Source organism: Alexandromys fortis, unplaced genomic scaffold (genome assembly GCF_014885135.2).
Source record: "Alexandromys fortis isolate MF-2015 unplaced genomic scaffold, M_Fortis_MF-2015_v1.1 scaffold_0, whole genome shotgun sequence".
NCBI classification, from domain to species: Eukaryota; Metazoa; Chordata; class Mammalia; order Rodentia; family Cricetidae; genus Alexandromys; species Alexandromys fortis.
In genome coordinates this window covers 42,774,741-42,798,118 of record NW_026067949.1, presented here as the reverse complement: position 1 = coordinate 42,798,118, position 23,378 = coordinate 42,774,741, and the positions used below count along the sequence as shown (strand labels likewise).

The 23,378-nt window shown below is 40.2% G+C and overlaps 1 protein-coding gene across 5 annotated transcripts in view; it reads right to left on the bottom strand.

Annotated features, from left to right (window-relative positions):
- Positions 1 to 8,972: 8,972 nt before the first annotated feature.
- Positions 8,973 to 23,378, bottom strand: part of Mthfd2l (methylenetetrahydrofolate dehydrogenase (NADP+ dependent) 2 like) — an 89,263-nt gene continuing 74,857 nt past the window's right edge. For all 5 annotated transcript variants that reach the window (XM_050150036.1, XM_050150040.1, XM_050150041.1 and 2 more), the window contains one exon: positions 8,973 to 9,997. In XM_050150036.1, the coding sequence (XP_050005993.1) occupies positions 9,885 to 9,997 (113 nt within the window). In that variant the 3' untranslated portion in view covers positions 8,973 to 9,884. The remainder of the gene's footprint in view (positions 9,998 to 23,378) is intronic.

Below are 23,378 nucleotides of genomic sequence, written 5' to 3'. Positions count from 1 at the left end.
TTCTTTCATTTGTATTTCATGAAGCGTCATTTGGCAGTTCTTACCAATCCAGAAACTATGTGCTCCTGGCACGGGCCTGAAGCCTGCAGGCACTCACTCGCACGCTTGTTTGGGATACCTGCGTGATCTAGAGATACGATCAAGTTTCCTCCTGAAACACTGGTTTCCTGTCACCTGTGGGCATCACCGCGCATATAAAACAATTTTTAAAACAACAAAAATGAACGCAAGTGCAAGAAAAGTCCCTGCTGGCCCCTGCTGCTGTGAGGTGCACCACAGCTTTCCCCGTAGGCGACAGAGGATCACAGCCAAGGTATCTGCAGACCAGTAGAGAGCATAACTGATGAGACTCTGGAGAAGTCCTCCATTCGACAGTCAGCACCATTCCCTTTCCTCACCGCCACTGGGGGAAAAAGACTAAGCATATTTAAAAATATTTCATTAATATGGTTATAAAGAAGAAGAACCGATTTTGTGTAAAAAGAATGTGTGGTATTTCGTTTTTGTTTTTGTTACTTATCTGCTCTCATGATAAGTTTTCTTAAATAAAATTACTTCTAATACTATAACATTAACATTTATGGCATCCTGGCATTTAATATTTTATGAAGAAATGGGATGGACTGCCAAGTTCCAGGAACAGCAGTGTTTAAATCTGGATGCCCAGAATCAATATATTAATAATATTGAAACTACCTATGGTGGTAATAACCATCATAGATCCTTCATGGAGGTAGTCTCTTATTTGGGGATATTTAATGAATTGCTAGTTCCAATTTCATAAACACTCAAGGTTTTCTCACTGTTGACCCCGTAACAATTAAAACAAGATTATAAAAGCCCAAATATGTCACTTTGCCTGCCTTTCTGTTTAAAACTGTAGGGGCTACTTGTAAATTCTCATGTGCCCCAAATTACTTTGAATATTTACAAACAGGGTTTACTGAAGAGGCATGCTTTTCTGCTTGGAATTTCATTTGCTCATATTCTCTGAACCTTGAAAACTTGTTCAAGGTGGGTTATCGTATAAATCAAGCAAATGATATTTATCAGAAAGGATCCCTTTCCATATTCCAATAAGAATTTGGCTTTAGAAATCATGCACACAAGCCCGAGCTTGTTGTACCCATTACAACTTGGGCAATCACTTCCCACAAGTGTCGTCATTTAGAGCTGAAAGGGTATGTCCCACTTGGCTTCCTCCAAACATACCTACACCCTGTAGCTCGCTCTAGCTTTGGGATCTTAGAGAACTCTTTAGTACATCAATTTCTGGGCATTATTTTTCACAAGAAATTAATAGTTGAATTATAGATATAGAATCTTCTCTAGCACCTTGTGGAGAATTTAAGACACAGTTTACTATGGATTAAAATACTATCACAAGTCTTTCAAAATTTCTGGAAAGAAATGTTAGGTTACCCCCCTCCACGTGTGTGTGTGTGTGTGAGAGAGAGAGAGACAGACAGACAGACAGACAGAGACAGAGACAGACAGAGAGAGACAGACAGAGAGAGAATCAAACTCAGAAATTCATCACCTATTTAGCAAGTTCTCAAACAGTGTCAAATACACCTGGCCCAATATCTTCATTCTTAAGACTGAGCTATAGATTCACAATGGCTATCTTTGTAAGAACAATTAACTAGGGAGACTGGGGAGATGGCTCACTTGGTAACGTGCTGGCCATGTAATTGTGCCAGCCCGAGTTTGGATCCTGATATTCCACCCACGGACTATCAGGGGTGGTGGACACACCTGAAAACCCTCAGTGCTTGGGAGGAAGAAGCAGGAAGGTTTTTAGGGCTTGCTGCAAACCATTCTACTTGAATTTGTAAATTCCAGGATCAGTGAGATACCATGTTGGTGCAGGTTAGATTTTGTCAACAATGCAAACTTAGCATTGCTTTAAGAACGCAAGAATTCTCTCTGGAAAGAGAGAATCTCCGCTGATAATTGCCTTCATCAGACAGTCCTGCGGGCATGTCTGTTGAGCATTTCCTTTATTAATGATGGACACTAGAAGGCTCTGCTTATTGTGGATGGTGTCACCCCTGGGAAGGTGGTCCTGGATTGTGCAGAAAAGCAAACTGAGCAAACCATTGGGAGCAAGCCAGTAACCAGAATTATTCCATGGTACCTGTTTCAAGGTTCTTGCCTCATGTTTTTGCCCTGATTTCCCTCCATGAAGAACTGTGACCTATGACAATAAGCAATAACCCTTTCCTTCCCAGACTACCCTTTGTTATGGTGTTTACCAAAGCAACTTAAGTCTAACTAGACTTTAAAAAAAGAAACCTTAGATAACAAAGATGAATGGAGGTTCATAAGATTTGAATAGTGCTGAGGGTGTAACTGAGTGATTGAGTGTGTAATTACACAAGTGAGGACTGGAACTCAGTCCCTAGTACACAAGAAAAAGAATGGAGTAGAGGAAGGGAGAGGGAAGAAGAAAGGGGGAAGAGAGAAGAGAAAAAAGAATCAAGTCACATGCCAATGAACAAGCATCAGATAGGATGTTATTCTCATTTTCAAATTCCTCAGAAGCCCTTCCTACTCTTTCACTTCTGTCTGCTGGTTCACCCAGAAGCCCTTCCTACTCTTCTAGCTGTGTCCTGCTGTGGGATGATTTTTTTTTGTATGCTGTGATATGTATTCCTCTCATTGGTTAATAAAAGTTGTATGGCCAATAGCCAGGCAGGATAAGGTTAGGCGGAACAATCAAACTGAGAACTCAAACAAAGAGGGGCAAAGTCGAGAGAGATGCCAACAAGTCTCCAGTGGAATAAGACATATTACAGCATAGGTAAAACCATGAGACACGTGGCAAAACATAGATGGATAGGAATTGGTTAATTTAAAAGTAAGAGCTAGTTAGTAATGAGTCTGAGCTCTTTGACCAATCATTTTGTACTTGATATTAAGCCTCTGAGTGATTTTTTTAAAAGTGGCTGCAGGATGGGGCAGAGAAACCTTTAATTACAGTGTCCCCTGACACAAGTGGCTGTACCAATCACAGAGAAAGTCCCTTAACGCCAAAAGTCAAATTTTAAATACATTTCCTTATTCATATTATAAGAGTGTAAATAGTAAAGGAATCAAAGTTTTCAATCTTATCAGTGTAGCTGGGATTTTCTTTGGGCCTCCAGCTCATGAAAAATGACACAGATACTTACTATTAATAATGAAAGTTTAGCCTTACCTTAGGCTCATCCCACTATCTCTTATAACTTTAAGTAAATCATATTTTTAAATCTGTGCTCTTTTATATGGCTCAGTTACCTTCACTATGTACTGCCCATCCTGCTATCTCAAATTCTGGCTTTTTTCCTTTCTTCCTCCCAGAACTTTCTGTCCAGAAGTCCTGCCTATATGGCCTGCCTACCTATTGGTCATTCAGCTCTTAATCAAACCAATCACGGTGACACATTTTCACACAGTGTAAAGGAATATTCCACATCAGACCAGAGATTAGAGATTGGTGACTAACTCCCAGAGGAGTTCCCACTGTCACCTAGGCCACACTGAGACACCCCTCTGCCTTCCTGGCTTCCATTTTATACTAGGCAACAACTCTCAGGAGTTTACCAGCTGCTTTTTCTCTGGGGTCTGTACTGATGGATCCAATACCACTCTCCACACAAAAGTCACTTCAACCCTCTTACCACTAAGTCTTTTGTCCATCTTTGAAGGGTAGAGAGCTGCGTATTGCAAGATGCACTCGCTGGCATCTTCATTTGTTGCTAATACACACTAAAGCAAATCAGAGTTAGGAAAGAGAAGGGGTCCTCCACTGTCACTTTTTCCTTATGCCATGCTTAATTTTAGAGCATTCATCTCCCCTCTAGTCATAAGGACCTCTAGAAGTTTATTCTTCCATTTCTTCCTGTTTTGGCACTTTCAGGTCTTTTTGTTTTGTTGGTCTTTCACTAAGTGAGAACTTAAAGCTCACTGTCAGCAGGAAATATTTGTGAGTCTCGTTTGTCCCTCTATACTTGCCCTGTAATTCTTTTGGATTTTGTTGACATTTCTTGATTCACTCATAAGGTACCAGATGTCTCCTGCGATCATAACATGGGGCTGTGCAGAATGCTCTTTGTGGAAGTACATTCTTTCTGACCTTCAGTAACTAAAGTCAGCCAGGGGACATGCATGTGTAACCTGGTAGGAAGGGACAGCTGCCATGATTACCAGCACAAAGGGCTGTGGCAGTTGACACATGGAACTCAAATTTTCATGACAAAATTTCATTTGGAATGAATCTTAATAAGTAGAATTTTTATAGGCAGTGATGTGATCTCTGCCCTTGGCTGAGCACTTTAGTAACTAAGAAGATCACTTTCCTCACCTACCACAGAGATGGTTAAGACAGAGAAAAGACAAAAAGAATAAGAGGAAATCTTTAGCACACAATAACTGTTCAAGTAACAAATATCTATAATCACTGAATGGAGTAAAAGAACACAAGGCGGATAGTGGCCTCCAAGTCTAAGAATTTAGTTGCCAGTATGTGCTGTTGAATCCTGTATTTTCTCCACGAACATCCATCCCCTTCCAGGATTTGTATTACTTCATGACTATCGCTTATGTCTTATGTTATTGCCTCACACTCAACATGTCTTAAATTGAATTTATTATCTCTTCTCCCAAGTCAACTCCCTTTAACTTCCGTATGCTAATGATAATATCTTCTGGCTCTAACTGCAATCCTCTTCACTTGATAAATACCATCTTCTTTCCAGCTTCTCGTGGTTTCTTCTGAATTCTATCACTCTCCTTTCATTTCATCTGACTGATTTTTTTAAATTCTATTTAATGTTTTCTTGTGTTATAATACTACTTCTATCAATTCTTTTTCTTCATTCTATTTTTAAAAATGAAAACAAAATATCTTTTTTCATTTTACATACCAATCCCAGTTTCCACTCCCTCCCAAACCACCCTCCATCCACTCCCCAAAGAGAGTAAGGCACATTGCTCCAAGGCCCTCCACATTATACCCAGGCTGAGCAAGGTATCCGTTCAAAGAGAAAGGATTCCAAAAAGCCAGTACAAGCAGCGGAGACAAATCCTCGTGCCATTGCCAGTGGCCTCACAGTATGTCCCAGCCATGTAACTGTCACCCACATTCAGAGGTTCTAGCTTGGTCCTCTGTTTGTTTCTTTTCAGTCTGGCTGGTGTTGGTGAGCTTCCATCCCTCAGGCAGACTGTTTCAGTGGGTGTCTCCATCATGGCCTTGACCTCTTTGCTCATATTATGACTCCTCCCACTCTTCAGCTGGACTTTGGGAGCTCAACCCAGTGCTCCACGGTGGGTCTCTGCCCCTGTCTCCATCAGTTTCTGGATGTAGGTTCTATGATAACATTTAAGATGTTCATCAATCTGACTACTGGCCAAGACCAGTTTGGGCAGCCTCTCCACTATTGCTTAGGGTCTTAGCTGGGGTCATCCTTGTGGATTCCTGGGAAATTTTTTAGTGCCAAGTTTCTTGCTAGCCTTGTAATGGCTCCATCAATCAAAATATCTTTCCCAGCTCTCCATCTCTATCCTTTCCCCATCGACTATCCTGTTCCTTCATGTTCTCCTTCCTCCTTTCCTTCTGCCCTCCTCTCTACCTTCTGCTCTCCCTTCTTACCCCACCCCCATGCTCCCAATTTTGTCAGGAGACTTTGTCTGTTGTAAGGGGACCGACCACTTGTTTGTTTCCTGGCTGCTTAGCCCCAAAATTATCACTCAGAAACTGTATTAATTAAATCACTGCTTGGCCCATTAGCTCTAGCTTCTTATTGGCTAACTCTTACATTTTTACTTAACCCATTTCTATTAATCTGTGTATCACCATGTGGCTGTGGCTTACTGGCTAAAGTTCCATCTCTGGCGAGCAGGGGGGCACATGGCTTCTCTCTGGCTCTGTCTCCTTTCTTCCAGCATTCAGTTTAGCTTTCCCCACCTCGCTAAATTCTGTCCTGCTATAGATCCAATGCAGTTTCTTTATTCATTAATGGGAATCACAGCACACAGAGGGGAATCCCACATCACCTTGTCTATTTCCCCTACCCAGGGGAATCCATATGTTTTCCTTAGGGTCCACCATGTTACTTAGCTTCTTGATGTGGGATTCCTCTCTGTGTGCAATATCATGGGTTAATAAAGGAACTGCTTTGGGTCTATGGGAAAGCTATAAAGAAACAGAGCTAGGCAAGGAAAACTAAGCGGAATGCTGGGATGAAGAAGGTGGAGTCAGAGAGAAGCCACGTAGCCCCACAGGAGCCAGACAGAACGTTAGCTGATAAGCCACAGTCACGTGGCAATACACAGATTAGTAGAAGTGGGTAAATTAATTTGTAAGAGTTAGCCAATAAGAAGCTAGAGCTAATGGGCCAAGCAGTGATTTAATTAATACAGTTTCTGTGTGATTATTTCAGGGCTAAGCAGCTGGGAACAAACAAGCTACCGCTCCTCTAACAAATTCTCTCTGTGCAACAGTTTCTCTAGGGTCATGGACTATAGGCTTGTTATCCTTTATAGTTAGTATCTATTTAGAATGAGTACATACCATGTTCATCTTTCTAGGTCTGTGCTATCTCACTCAGGATGATTTTTCTAGTTCCATCTGTCTGCAGGCAAATTTCAAGATGTCACTGTTTTTTTTTTTTTTTTTTTTTTTTTTACTGCTGAGTAGTACTCTATTGTGTAAATATACCAGATTTTCTTCATCCATTCTTTGGTCAAGATGCATCTAGGCTATTTCTAGGTTCTGGCTATTACAAATAATGCTGGACTGTTCTTCAAAATATATAAAGAACTCAAGAAATTAGACATCAAATTTCCAAATAATCCAATGAAAAATTGGGTACAGATCTAAACAGAGAATTCTCAACAGAAGAATCTCAAATGGTCAAAAGACAATTAAGGAAATATTCAACACCCTTAACCATCAGGGAAACTCAAATCAAAATGACTCTGAGATATCATCTTACACCAGTTAGAATGGTTAAGATAAAAAACACCAAAGATAGCTAATGCTGAAGAGGATGTAGAGTAAGGGGAACACTCCTCCATTGCTAGAAGAAATGCAAATTATGGTGGGAAATCACTATGATGGTATCGCAGAAAATTGGGAATCAACCTCCCTCGGGATCCAGCCATACCACTCTTGGGCATATCAATTCTTTAAGCTTCTCTGAAGACAGTGTAAAAAATAGTGTTTCTTTACACTCCTCAAGGACATCATATATCTGCAGTTTATGAACTCCAACTATCCCTGAACAGAATTATTCCATTCAGCTATTTTTGTCTATTATGTATGGAAAAATACTCCTGCATTCACTATACACTTGGCTTTACTATTCTGAGCTTTCTTGTTGACAAAGCCTATACCTCAGTCAATTGAATTTAGTTGCAGCAGAGAATCTTGCTAACTCAGGTCATGACAACCCCATCCCACACCTTGTATTTATCTGTGAGGCAGTTCCCTTTTCCATGCATTACATGGTGTCAAAATCTCTGGCCCACTGTTACCAAGAAAATTAACAAATCATGCCAGCAAGAACTTCCCCCTTCTTGATATCGAAACATATTCCTCTTAGTAATTCCTCATGTGTTTGTTTTAGCATCTTGGTGACTCCATTTATAAATCCCCATATGACTTTGTTTTGTGTAGAGACAAAGTCAACTTGTCTCCTTGACTCTGTTGACTCCACTGCACTTGTTTTGATGAAAGTCTTCCTTTTCAATTTAAACAATCATCAGAAATTTTCTTTTTGGTTAGTCTCTGGGAAGAATGACCCCTAAATAAATAATATACCAAAATAATCCTTTTCATCTCACTGGGCAGGGAAACATTCATATTTTTATTGTATTTTTGTAGTACCTGTATTTATGCATCTTTGGGCATTTTTTGGAAACCAGGCTCCATTAAAGTTTATTTAAAACCATGCTCTTTCTAAAATGTTTGCCTGCAACTGTATTTAGAGTTCTGTCAGAAATACTTGACCACGTGGTCTGGACTCACTGTAGAACACATTCTACTGTCCTTTCTTTCATGTTTGAGAAACTCAATGCATTTTCCCCAGAATATAGTAAATGAACAGCTAACATGGACAGCAAGACCTCTCAGGGGGTAGAGGTGCTTGCTGTCAAACCTGTTCTCTCTCTCTCTCTCTCTCTCTCTCTCTCTCTCTCTCTCTCTCTCTCTCTCTCATAACCCCCAACACATACACCACCACCACCACCAAAAAATAAGAGCTATCTTAAGAAAAGAACATAGCTGTAATTCTTCTTCAAATTGCTTTTATTGGACAGTTGAAACACTAGTTATAAACAGCTAGTCTATTTTCACACAGAGGATCAAGAGGCACATTGATAAACACATGCATTGAACAAGAACCATTATTAGTACATAAACATACTGGGATCTGGGCATGAAACTTTAGTACCAATTATATGGATCTAGTCATTAAAAGCCTTCAACAGTCACACATATTTCCCAATTTCAATTGTATTAGAAACACAGCATCTCTTGTTAGAAACTAATTGCTATACTGGAAAAGAGAAGAAATGTCCGCACAAAGACTAGCTTTTAGCTATATCTTAGGTTTCAATTTTAGTAAAATGAAAACATAATTCTATTATATTTCTATTCCACGAATAAACATATGACAGTTCTTCAATGGCATAGTCACTCACACAGCATCAGAACTGTGTTTGGTTGACACTTTGGGGAAGATTACTCTCATTTGACTATGTACGTTCATTTGTTTTGAGAATTTCTGTTATCACTAGTGAAGAGAAATGAACACTGTGATGATATGAGAGAGTCTTCTGTTTTGTGTTGATTTCATTGGTTAAATAAAGAAACTGCCTTGGCCCTTTAATAGGATGGAAAATTAGGTAGGTGGAGTAAACAGAACAGGATGCTGGGAAGAAGGCAGTGAGGTCAGTCGCCATGATTCTTTTCTCTGAGACAGACGCAGGTTAAGATCTTTCCTGGTAAGCTACCACCTCGTGGTGCTACACAGATTATTAGAAATGGGTTAATTGAGATGTGAGAGTTAGCCAATAAGAGGCTAGAACTAATGGGCCAGGCAGTGTTTAAAAGAATACAGTTTCCGTGCAGTTATTTCAGGGCATAAGCTAGCCAGGCGTGCGGGAGCCAGGCAGGAATGCAGCCCGCAGCTCCTTCTACAGTGTGAAAACCTAACACACACAGTCTTATCCCACACCAGTGAACTCAGTGATGTGGCACCTAACACATATGCCCTTGTACTACACCAAGTCATCAGGTTTTAGTTTTCTAAGTAGCATGGCGACTTTTGCCTAAATAGTTTCGTTTCTTAACTAAAATGTCAATTTTTCCATAGGATTGCCTTTGTGGGATGCTGGAAGATAGCTGAGATAAAGACTTCATTTTCAACATTCTATCTTCCTCCTAACAGATAAGCTCTTTTTCAACAGACAACCTAGAATAATGAGCTATATTTAAAAAATCACAGTTATAATAAATTACAATTTCCATGGCACCCATTTGGCTGACAAAATAGTCTTCAAAAACATACTGTGTGTGATATTTAGGGTATGTCAAAAATATATTTATTTAATATGAATTCTTCATTTGTTTTAACATTATGAACAAATATCCATAAAATAAAGAATTGTTACCAAACTTATCATTGGAATTGTTTGGTTTTTTTTCTTAAAACTCAAAATCTAGTAGCAAGAAATTCAAAAGGTTGTGTAAATAATTAGTTCCATGATGATTCCACTGATGAAAAAATAAATACAATGTAGAAATAAATAGCTTTGTAGTAAAATAGAAATAGTTCTGCCTGTTGTCGAATAAATAAGCAGCATTATCCATTTTGATACTAGATCTCCTGTGCGATCTAGTATGTGATGTTCTTAGCAGCCAGCAGCGTGTTCCTCAGAAGCATGGCGACAGTCATGGGTCCCACACCTCCTGGCACTGGAGTGATGAAGCTGGCTTTCTCCTTAACAGCTGAGGAGACAGAACATTTCTTCGTTTAAGTGTATCTAAGAATACCATCTTTTAAGTCTATTTCCTTATTATCAACATGGTTCCATAAACCTTCAATCATTTATAAGCTGAAGTAGGCTATATTGAACACACACATACACTTTTTTGATATCTATGTTGGACACAAAAGGATACACTCAATTTCCACACTTCAGTTTTATATGAACAAAAGCAATAAGCTATGATCAATGTGATTGCCTGACATTCATGCTATAACTTGTAGAAAAAAGTAGGCTTACAGAACGGAAGTTGGGCTAACATTACTCAAACAGCTATAGGTAGTCACGTGGAGCCCTAAAGTGGGAACACGTTCATCTGATTTAGCTTAGATGCCATGTGCTAGGAGCCACAGGGCAGCAAGTCAAGGTCTTAAGCATATTTCAAGGTTGTCCCAAGTCTGGACATCAGGGGCTGCTGGGCTTGCTCACAGTTATGGGAGAGAGAGAGAGAGAGAGAGAGAGAGAGAGAGAGAGAGAGAGAGAGAGAGAGAGAGACTCTGAGCACTGCAGGTTAGCCATAGCATAGCTGGCTTTGAGAGAGTGAGTCAGCCAGCCTACAGAATGATGGGAGCTGATTTGGGGAGCAGACACTTATCTAACAATTTCACTTAACTAACTCGAAAGGATATGAAATTGGTCATAACCGGAAGATGGGATGCAGGGACTCATCCCTCTCCTCTTTGACAGAGGCACAACAAGGTTTGAAAAATTCTGTATTTCTGAATTGCACCCCTTCCCAATATAGATGTATTATGGAAAAGTCTGGAAAAGTCCCCAGTGGCTGAAGGGAGAGCAATGAATACTAGGATGTTCTGAATAAAAAGAAACACACTGGAAGCAACTGCAACATACCCATTTTCCTACTTTTTTATTCAGAGTGCTTACAGTATAAGTCCCATGTTACACTTCAAATCACAAAGCTGCTTAGCAAGCAGTATGGGCCATTTCCTTCCTCTGATGTCAGGTTCAATAAACCGCTGGTCTACCTGAGTCGCACAATCTTCCTTTTGCAAATTGTGGTCTTTTAATCACATGCTCGGGATTACATTCATGCTCAAATAGTAAGAACTGCATTGAGGGATAGGACTGGGAATGGGCTGTTGCATTAAACACCTGTACGACATCTTAGCTCAGAATCTGCACTTTTTGCCTAGGTTGCTAGTGGAAACCACACATGCACATCCTGTCCTGCCTGTCCTTCATGCGGATCTTCACCTCCCTTGGGTTGCGACTTCCCTGGATGTTAACAAGCCTTTATTAGCATTAGTGGATGTCTGCACATTACTCAGAGGACAGAAGATTAAGCATTGCTGTGAACGCAGCTGAACATCCAAGTACTATTTTCAATTATATTTTATGTATGAAACAAAGTGAATACACATGGAGGCCAGGTTTGTACACAGTGATGAGAGGGAAAAAATAATAAATTTGATTTAAAAGCGCCTGTTAGGTTTCTCTGTCATTTTTTAATTTTCCTAAGAGAAGAAAGAAGTTTATATGTATGTTGTTGGATAGAGTTATTGTAGTTTATGGTCTATTTACATAAGGAAGAGGAACACCCTTTTCAGGTGAGGGAACCCTAGCAGATGACGTCAGTGGGTAAAGGAAAAGTGCTCATTTGGGAAGGACTGTCATCTATAGTCCCAGGATTCATGAGGCTGAGATGGGAGAGTAACTTGCACCCAGAAATTCACAGCAAGTCTGGACAATAAAATAAGACCTTGTTTCCTTAATAATAAATATTTTCTAATAACAATTTTGTATATTCGTCTCAAGGTTTTCATAAGTTATATGTTTGTGGAGTACCACAGATGGTTTGAGATGAAATTAGTCTTGAGAGAAGATAACAATTCAGGTCATGTTTGATACTGTGAAATACATCTTCCCTGATCATATCTAGAAAAGAGTAAGTTAATGAGCACAGAATCACTAGAACAACTCATAGAACGTTTCCCTAAGAGCAGGCTGGCTTTGTACCTGCTTATAAAAAGGATGCTTTCAGTGCGTATGTGTGTGTGTTTGTGTGTGTATGTCTGTATGTTTATCTCAGTGTGTGTATGTCTGTGTGTGTATCTGTCTTTGTCTGTCTGTGTGTGCCTATGCATCTGTGTGTGTCTCTGTCTCTGTGTGCATTTCTGTGTATGTATCTGTGTGTGTCTGTGTCTGTGTGTATGTGTGTGTATCTCTCTGCATGTGTGTGTACATCTGTGTGTATGTCTGTGTGTGTGTGTGTGTCTAATGTGTGTTTTGGAGGCTTCTTTATGCTTCATTGCAGAGAACACAGAAATATTATAGAGCAATAACTCCATTCAGAGACTAACTTACTGTGGCTCTACAAGTGGAATAGTGTGTATGTGCATGTGTTTAAGAGAAATACTGTGTGTCTGTATCTCTATGTGTGTCTGTGTGTATCTCTGTGTATGTATCTGTGTGTGTCTGTGTCTGTGTGTATGTGTGTGTATCTCTGTGTGTCTGTGTATGTGTCTGTATATCTCTGCATGTATGTGTACATTTGTGTTTATGTCTGTATAATTATACTGAAATAATTATAACAAAATGCCTGAGAATTAGGTATTAGATTGTCAGTAAGTTCATAATCCACTAAAAGAACACAGAGAAAAATCAAGAGTCAAATTCAATTTCATAAAATCATCATAGTTTTAGAGTTATTGAAACTGACAATTAAATCTGTGTGCAACGTGCCCAGAAATAAATACCTGTTCAGTTCCATAACTGTGTGCAACGCGCCCTGGGGATAAGGCTTAGATAGAAATGACAATAACAGCAAATTCTTGAAAAGAACTTTTTTAGGAAAAACAATCATTATAACAAAATTTTATTTGAATGACCTCTTTACAAAGCAGATGTTGTAAAGTAACTTCTACATATTTTCTTGAACTTATGGGCATGGTTATACCGGCCACTCTCTCTAACATGCCTGCTCCCTATTCAATGTGGTGAACATATTTGTCCGTCCTCCTCAGTCTGGTAGAGATGTCAATAGAGCTGGTTAGCGCCCTGGGTTGAGTTAACTGTTCACTCATTGCTCCATGAAATTTACCGAATAGTGTTCAAGGTAAAGTCCTAAGAGCATTAGGATATCCTGTCTAAGCAGCTATGGCTGCTCCTTCCCCGCCCTCTAGACTCTAGTGTAAACCCCTCGGTGTCCTAGACTGTATCGGAGAAAGACCTGTGCTTCCCATGTGAACAAGGTGGTGGAAATTTAAGGCCTGATTGAGGTAGGGAGTCATTGTTTTGGAGAGTTATATCATATGGAAGCTTCAGGTTGCTAGGCAATCCCCAATGGGCAGGCAGTTTTGAAACTTCTACAGCATCACAGTTCGTAATATTTCATTGGCTAGATCATGTTGCACTATCACAGTTAAACTCTAAATTGTGGGACAGGAATAGTGGCATAGTTACTTTGCAAAGGGGATGTGACCATGTTTTATGGTCTACAGTAGCAATGGTTGATGTCCTGTCTACCATTTCAGCCACACCAACTGTGGCCAGATTTATTCTTTGAAACAGGTCAGATCACATAGACATTAGCGTAATTGTTACTAACTTTAGGATAAAGTCAAAAGTATTCATCATGGCAGCCAAGATGTATTGTCCTCTGGTCCTATTTTCATATCTGATTATTACTGTTCCTACACATTTTACAAACCAGCCAAGACAGAGTCACAGAGAATTTCCCTTATGTAAGACATAGTTACTAACCCTTTGAACTCACAGTCTTATAGAGACACGTATTTTAAAAATGCAATTACTCAAGCAGTAATTGAGCGAAGGCTGTGGTATATGCTAAGGTAAAATGTTTAGGATATTGTGAATAAGTCAGGAGGACCTTCCTAACCTGATGTAGATGTGGCACAGGGAGCCAGACTTTTCCAGGGAAGAAAGAGAGAGCTCAGGCTGCGCTCTTGTTAGAAGCAATCAAGATGGAAAAACAAAACAAAGCAAATCTTCTCTTGGGTGGAAAGCGGCGTGAATCTGGGAAAGTCGCAAGAAGATTGGTGCTGCTGATCTATCGGTAAAAGGAATCGACAGGAGAGGGTACGGAAGAGCAGGTGGTTTGGAGAGCACTGGCTTCATAGTAGAACCTAAAATCAACCACTCAAGTATTTCTGAAGGGACGAATGGAGACAGGCTCGGCATTTCCATTATTCTCACTTGACAAGAGCTGATGTTCGTAGCGTTAGAACATTAGGTATGGAGCAAAGGTTACTTCATGCTCAAAAGGAGGCGATGAGAGGGTGATGAAAGACAGAAGGTGTTCGGTCTCTGCATGCGCCTCAAAAACTGCAAAGGTGACATGTGGTCACAGGGTGTGGAAAGATGACTCACGAGGGACACGACTGGCGAAGTAAGGAATGTTAAAATGCTCTTTAACAACTTAGTTAGAACAAAAGAAAAAGGATGTGACCATTAACCTTTGGGCAGTGCAGCCATGCTTCATGAGAGGGTGTCTCTGGCTTGGGTTTTCTAGGCCATTACTTCCTCTGGGAACTTTATGGTCCTGGTTCCCAGGACTGGCACCTAAGAACTGAAGTTATCGTTGAAAATCCATCATCTGGAAGATGTTCCAGGTCCTTGGCAGGTAGTGACTCTTACTTCAGTGCCACTGTGTGCTCGTCCAAGGTCCTTCTGGTCCTTCAGTAAGAGAACGGATGTATCGACGCAGAACTGACTCTGCTGATGTTTCATGAAGCTAAGTCCTGGAAAGAATGTATCTGTACTCTTAAAAACCTGTGTTTGGGCGGAGCAACAGAAAATGTTGCTGCCAGTTGCTCTTGTGTTGTTTTTCTTTCTAGCTTGTTTGTTATTTTAAAGAAGCACTCTGTGGCCAACTTTAGATTTCTAACCACGCAACTGCAAACTTTTAGAAGGTTAACTTAACTTTCAAAGCAGCAACACGAAAGCCTCGCTTCCCTCTTGTGAAGTTCAGCTTCCTAGTATGCATACGTAATTGTCTAAATTAAATGCTTGGAAAAGTTTCCCATGCTTCTAAATGCAAACTACTTAGGCCTGGCCTCTCAGACATACCCACTCTAATGAAGGGGAGACAAGCTTCAGGAAAACAAAGGGCAGGAGTAACAACCAGAAAAACCTGAATGGCATGGGGCTGGAGAAACGGGATGACTCAGGAGGTAACACAAAACCACTGCACTTTCTCATTCAGCTGTTATAAAATGATGCTGAAATGCGTGTTGAGCCAGAGAGGAAAGGGAGGGCTCTTTAGCACATGGCCCACCCCTGACTTTTTGTACGGCAACAGGATCAGGTATAATGGAGGTAATGTACTAAGCTTATCTGCGTTGCTAATTCTTATTTTAAAATTGTACTTATCAATTGATTGATTAACTTACTGTGTACGTGTGTGTGTGTGCGCGCGCGCACGCACGTGTGCACTTACTTGTGATTGCATGTGTGGGTAAGTGAGCTAAAGGAAAACTTGCAGGAGTCCATTCTCCTCTCACCGTGAGGGTTCCAAGGATCAGGCTTAAAAGGTTTCAGGCTTGGCAGCAAGCGCATTTACCTGATGAGTCATCCTGCCTGCCCGTTTCCCTGATTTTGAAGGTTCTCACAGTTTTCTGCATAGACTTCAAGAAAACAGTCATTGTCAGGTTATCCTGAGAGAAGGAGCGGCACAGAGGGCTCTTTGCCTAGAACGGGGCAGAGGAGTAGGAAACTCTGGCCTGTGCTTCCATCCAGATTGGCTTCACTAGGTTAGTGAACTGGACGTACGTGGACTTGCTTCACTGATTTACTGTTCAATGTATATTTGTGAGACAGCTACTCATTAATCTTCTCTCTCTCTCTCTCTCTCTCTCTCTCTCTCTCTCTCTCCTTCCCCTTCCTTTCTCTTCCCTTCCCTCTTTATATTAAATCAAGTCTTTATGTATCTGGATAGCCATTTCATAGATGTGAGTGTCCAAAACAATGCCAGCCATACTTCATAGAAAACACTGACTGGAGCCATATATCAACCCAGTTGCTTGAATAAATCAAAAGCTACTGTCTGTGAAGTTGCTCGTCACCAGCAAGGCCTCTTCCCGGGCCATGGATGCTATCAACTGCCATCACATTTTTCTTCCGGTTTGCCAGAGTTTAAAGACCTCTATGATGTTTCTGTTGACAGCTTGGGACTTGACCATTACTATCTCCCTTTCACAGTGTCCTTGGGACACTCTGTGACTTGATTTTCTTGTGCCATCTTCCACAGTCCTCTCTCTCTCCTCCTCTAAACCCCTTTTCCTCCAGGCACTGAACACTGCCATCAGTGGTGAACTGAGAAACTATGCAGAATGTTGAAGAGTCTTCCATATCTCTTGGTGGGTCCTTGCTCTCAGTAGCTTACCATAATTGACCTAAACTAGGTGCTAAATGCCTTCTTCATAGGTGATTGTGTCTGCATAGGATGCAGAGAAAGAACTATAAAAACAATCTCATTGTCATTTAAGAAAGCCTTACAAAGACATCAGAAATCCCCATTGTTCCTGGGATGTGTTTTTGTATTCCTTCCTATAAAAATAAGGCCGGTTTGTGTCAAAGACACCCTACTAACTAGAATGTGTTTAGAGATTCACTTCATTTCAGAGACCCAAACTTCACAGTGACCACCTTGTGTTCACTGTGAGCATCAGTGGAGACAGCCAGCACATAGATGGCAGAGATCTCATGGTGATCTCCATAGTTCTACATGTTCTTAGAGATGACCTCTGTGACCCTATAAACACAGTCTGGCCAGAGAACTGCTTTTGCAACCTCTACCAACTTTCCAACTTTTCACCTTACCGAGACAGATAATCTTTGGGTTAAAGCCTCAGGTCTTCCTTCAGAGTAAAGTGAGATGGTGGGGTGATCTTATAATCATGTACTTTAAAACTCTGGTATTTTACATCAGACTGACCAATCATATCATCAGCTTAAATGAACGACACTGACAGCTGAGTTGGAAATGGGACGTAGTTCAAGAGCAATCTACTTCCTTAGAAACTGGAAACATTCTCTCACCTCCCCATGTGGTGGAAGGCTCTCTTAGGACTGAGAGGCACCAAGAGAATCTATTTGAAGTAAATTTTGGCATAATCAAAAAGTATAAATTTCAGAGACTTCTTGCTTGCATGGCTATATGTCCCATATTCGCACCGTGAGTAGCATGGCACACACTCAAACACTAGGTACTGGGGAATTCAGTGAATGGACTAATCTTTGGGCACACCATGCATGTATAAGTCCTGTGGGACCCCCTTGCCCCGGGCTCTATCTTTATTAGACAGTCCAAAAGTCCTGCCACCTGCTCTTGAACCGGCAGCAAACGGGGCTCTGTCAGCTCCTCCACCGAGGCTGCCTGCCTAGTCCATCCATATCCTAAACATAAAAGTTTCAAAACTAAGAGTCAATTACTTATCAGCTCTCAACTGATTAATAAAATACCAATAGAGACTCCTAACAGGCTCACAGGCTCTGCCACAGTGCTGTAAGTAAGTAATCAAATAGGCATACAAACAAACAAAAGTCCCGAATCTTAAAACGCACTCATGGGCTTCTTCCTCTAACAGATGAAAGCTTAGGAAGAATTTCATGAACTGTACTGACCTTCTATAACAAGCTGTAAAAAGATAAGATAATAATGAGATAATCATTCATTGACTTAGGAAAATACAAATTCTGACTGGGCCTCTGTGTGTTTTGAATGTAGAAATCAGGCCTTGCCTTTTTCTAAAGTTAATGGGATTCCTCCTGAAGTAGGCAAAACTCACAAACAGGTACCAGCAAGAAAACAAATTCAGAAGTGCCATGCTGTTACTGACTTTTAAATCATTTTTTGCTATTCCTTTATGTTCCAATAATTAAAAAAACTTGACTTTTTGATGACAACTCTTAATAATAAGAATAAATAAATAAAAATATTGAATGATATAAAGATCAATTATTTTAACAATGAAAAAATATATATATGTTAAAATACTTGGGTATTTTCAGATGAAGAAAACAGAATAAAGGTTTATATAATGATTGGATGTTTCCAGATTTACAAAGGGAGGGGGAACACTAGGTGATGGTTATAAGCACCTTTAGTTCCAACACTCTGGAGGCAGAGGCAGGGAGATCTCTGAGTTCAAGGCCAGCCTGATCTACAGATCTACAGAGTGAGTTCCAAGACAACCAAGGCTACTTAAAAAAACCCTGACTCAAGAAAGAAAGAAAGAAAGGAAGAAAGAAAGAAAGAAAGAAAGAAAGAAAGAGATATAAAGTTATAGTGAAGGTTAAGATAGCTAGATGCTTCCAAAATGAAAAATAAAATTAAAAGATTTATATAGTTTGAAGTGTCTGCATAAGATCTCTAATGGATGTATAAAACAGGCCTTAAAGATGATACACACATGAGGCTAAAACTTCAAAATCTAACACAGTGATAAATAACAGTTCTATGTGCGGGCCACTAAAGCCTTAGGAAAGCAATTAAAGCCATCAGAGACATAGGCTCACAGCACCAAGTCTCCGTTGTCATTTAAAATTGGCTCACATTCATCCTGATGAGTTTTCAGGCTTTATTTTTGCTACGGTCCCAGCACGTGTGTCCTTGAGAGCTTTATGCGGCACTTATTAACAATGCCTGGATAATGAAGATTTCACAGAGATTAAGTCAGACAATGGTCCTGCTTATGGAGCTAAACTTTTATCTGTTTCTGTCAACTTTGGAAATTTCATGTCTCTTGTGTCATTTCCTATGATCCCCAAATACAAGTAATAAGTGAATGAGTTCATTTGTTATGAAAAGAATCAAATACATAAACAGCAAATGGGGAATAAGGGGTTGACTGCCCATCTCCATTAATCTGTGTATCTCCACGTGGCTGTAGTTTACCAGCAAGATTCTAACTGGTGCCCATCTCAGGCTCGTCTTCCCAGCCTTCCCATTAGTTTTCCCCACCTAGCTCTGTTCCCCTATAACTCTGCTATAGGCTCAAAGAAGTTCCTTTATTAACCAATGAATGTAACACATATACAGAATAACCTCCTACACCACTTTAGAAAAATATAAATGCTATTTTGAGAAAATTATTGATGCTAATAAAGACCAGAAGTTTTATAGGGTTAATAATTGCTGGCATCTTAACACTTATTAGAATCATAGCTGCTCCTATGGTGGGAGTGTTGGCTCTCCAGCAGGGAATACAAACAGCTGAGTTTATCAATTAGTTAGCTAAAAATGTTTCAAGGATCAAAAGAATCCAATAAAAACACAGACATAGATTTTTTTTCCAGAAAGCCTGAATACCCTTAATGATAACATTGATTAGATTGGGCATTAAAGGCAAGGTATTAAAATTGATTAACATTGTAACTAACTTGTAGTTATATCTCTGCTTTACCTTAAAGTGGTAATATAAATATCTCTGGAAACTGGTTAAGAATCATCTTGATGGAATATGATCTCAACACAACTGTACTATTGACCTTGGATAGTCACATTAAGAAACATATTCATCATAATATTCTAACTTATTTATCAATACTCACTGGCCAACAGTCTGCAGATGAATTGTGAAGTACATTATGTCCCGACTCCCTTAATATTTTACACAATCAGGCTACCAAAATCCTGATAAATTTAATATTAGTTGCTATTTGTTTGTTGCTTCTAATAGGCTGGCTCTTACATTCAAACAATCCAGAGATGACTGACAGCCCAAGAAAAAGCTGATTATGTCACAATGGTGTTATAAAATAAGAAGTGGAGAAGTGTTGGGCTCCAGATAGTCCACAATTTCTTACTCAAACACAACTCTTGGCCCAGATGTGGTAGTGAGATTTCAGAAAACTCCAGGCATGAGATAAAGCCTAGGAGGAAAGTTTCCAGGGCAAAACAAGGCCACAAGCACAAAATAGTACAGAAAAACTCAGATAAGGGAGGGGTCAAAGGCAGCTTGTCAGGCTCTGCCTACAATGCTATCCCTAGTAGCTATTTAAACAATATATAAACAGCAAGGGGAAGAAATAAATACAGTTCTTGAAGTGAACCTAGAGTCTTGAGTCTTTCTACCTCTATCCTTCTTCTCAGGTCTCTGCATCAGAGGCCCAAGAGTGCACTGTTTGAGGCTTAAGAGCATGAACAGGAAGGCTAAAACTTAGCGTGGGGTAGAAATACAGAATATGCAGGACAAGAAGCCCACACTAGAAATGAAGAGTTTAGTTGAGACCAACTAAATAAAAATGCATGATAGTATAAAAAAAAATTGGCAGCTAAGCATGCTACGCAAGCCTGAAGAAGACAGAAATGGTCATGAATGCATTCATGTTGGTTTCTTTGACATTTGGATAAAGAACAGACGAAAGCAAAGAAACACAGAAGGACAGAAAGTCAGTGAAGAATGAGGCGGTAACTGAGGGCAGAGTTACAGACTTCAGGATCATTGGCGCAGTGGGTAGGAAAAGGGAGTCGTGCACACACATACACTGCTTGCTGTCAGCAGGGTGTCAGCAATTCACATGCGTTCATTAGCGCAGGTAAGGTGATTATTCCATTAAACTCTGTGATCACTTTCTAAGATAGGTATTATTATCTCAGGTTTCCAATGATAAAAATCAAGTCTCAGAGAGGTGAAGAAATGATTTACCTGAGATTGTAATTGTTTTAAACAAGAGTGCCAGGATCCATACCCAAGTCAGCCTGACTCCAGAGTGCAGTCATTTATGAAAAGTTAATGACATAAAAGAATATGCTGTGAAAACTCTGAGGTTTAAGGTGTAGAATATTCTAAAAGGGGAGAAAACGGATGAAGGCTTTGGTCCTGCCTCCAGTAGTTTTCTTAGAGGGACACTGCCCTGTGTTCTCTTAGATTTAAATTTTGAAGGACAGATTTCACCAGATGGGGTTCTAGTTCTAAGAGTTATCCCCTTTTGGGGAGCCATTTCCTGTTCAGTGGATATTCCTTTGAGATCTTCAAATGTAGACTCCAGCATCTGCGGCAAATTTATGAGTTTTTACATCATACTTCCATTCTTGAATAAACTGTTTTATATCATAGTTCCATTCTTAAATAAACTGTATTGGGTATAGCATTGACTATTAATCCTCTAATTTTTCATCTTTGCTGCCTCTACGGTTGCTTCCACTTGGATAAATCCCCCTTCTTCACTTACCTCCTCTCCACAGAGCTGAACACCCTGGGTCAGGCCCCTCCTTACACTCCACACACAGCTATACACCCTGGGTCAGCCCCTCCTTCCCTGCTAACACTCCACAACAGCTACACATCAAATACTCTGATCTGGCAAAAATTGTCTCACAAGAATTATGGAGCTGGAATCTACACTCACGCTCATCCCAAGATCCTTGAAGTCATAAATTATTGTTTTTTCACACCTAATCATGTGACCAATCATCTCAGTTCTCCCTTTATATCTACCATCTAAGCACCTCATAATACTTAAGCCCATTACTTCCCTTGTCCACACCCCATCATTTCTTACTTGGGTAATTATGATAGCCTCCTAACAGGCATGTCTTACCAGGGGTCTGTTGACACCCTTACTTTCCACAGTCCTGACAACGATCCCATCAAAAACAAGTCAAAAAGAGTAAGATACAGATTCCTTTCTATGGTCTTCAAGGCTTAATTTGAAAAAACAGCCCCACGGGCACCTCTTTTGAGGTTTCCCATAACATCACTCCCTTTATCTACTGTGTCCAGTTACAGAGTGGGACCAGATGGCTCACACATCTATAAATCCGGTACTATGGAAGGCAAGGCAAAGGAGTCATGAGTTCAAGGCCAACATTGGGAAAATAGCACGTTCAAAGCCAGCCTGAACACAGAAAGAAAGGCTCTGTCTCAAAGATTACAAAACAAAAACAAAACAAACATGATCTCAAGATCTTCACAATGACCACCCTAGTTGCCTGGAACTATCCTCATGTCCACATGGTGTTTACCCTATTTTTCAGGTTAGCAGTGAGCTTGTTCTGTACCTCTTCAAAGCAACTCTACCTATCCATTTCCAGTCACTTACTTTGTTTTGTTTTAAAGGTTGGTTTTTATTTCATGTTGTTAATGCATAAGCCAAAGCTCTCATCCTAAAGGAAACAGAGATGGTTTGTTCCGGAGTCATTGTGAGTGACCATGACCTGGAAATACAGATTTAGATAACCTCAAATTCTACGCTCCAATGTGGAAGCAGTTTTATGGAGTGTTATAGTTTCACATAAATAGAAAGTCATGAATCAAGGCAAGCTTAAAATACATCAGTGGGTCCATCAAAGAGACAAGTAAAGCAAGGCAGGGAAGCTTTCCTATAGGCCCAAGCTTTTGGGTTGGTGGAGGCTAGTGAGCTATGTTAATAGAACCTAAAAGGCTTTTACCTATTAGTCACGATATGTTAGCTCCAACACAGAAGTGGGCAAGGAATGGCTGTTCCAGAGGGCTGGAAGTAAGATGAGGTAATTAACCCCTGGACTTGCAACATTTCAATCTCTCCTCAGTATTGAAATTCGAATCAGTCAATTGGTCTCTCTAAACACAGTTTCTTTTTATGAGTTTGTGTTGACAACATATATGGGTGTTTGCCTTTGAGTTATATGCACACACCATGTGTACAGTACCCTCAGAGACCAGAAAAAGGGGTTGGATTCCCTAAAGCTGAAACTGCAGATGGTTGTAAGCTGCCAGGGAGATGCTGGGAATCGGATCCACTGGAAGAGCAGCAGTGCTCTTAACTGCTGAGACATTTCTCCAAGCTGGTGTATTTTGTAGCACTAATTGCTATTTCATATACTATAAAGGTGCATTTGTTTGATTATTACCCTGGATAAAATTTTGTCTATTTCGGCCACAAATATCTCCTGTGAGATGGATTTACAGCAAATGCTCAAAAAATATTTGAAAACTGAATGTATCTAACCTGAAGGCTGCCAAGTAAGAGTTGGATATTTATGCTCTTAGTTATAAGGTAGATTTCAAACAAGGCAAATTCTGGATTCCACATCCTTTCTGCATATACCTATGTCCATGTGCACAGGACAAGGTGGAATTGGCCAGGGCAAGTTCCAGGTTTGTGTTCTCAGGAGAGAAGGGGCTTGGCCACGTGCTCTCCTTACAAGGGAAAAGCACATGGAGGAGGCAAAGACATTACATATTCACAGATGTGATGTGCAAAACTGTGCTTTCCCCATCTGTATGCTTGGATGCTAACATCCCAGCACCTGAGAGTGTGACTGTCTCCTGAGACAAGGTCTTTGAAGAGCATATATGCTATATGAGATCATTATAGTAAGGCCTAATATAATAGGGCTGATGTCATACGCTAATGAAGAAAAGATGAGAACATGC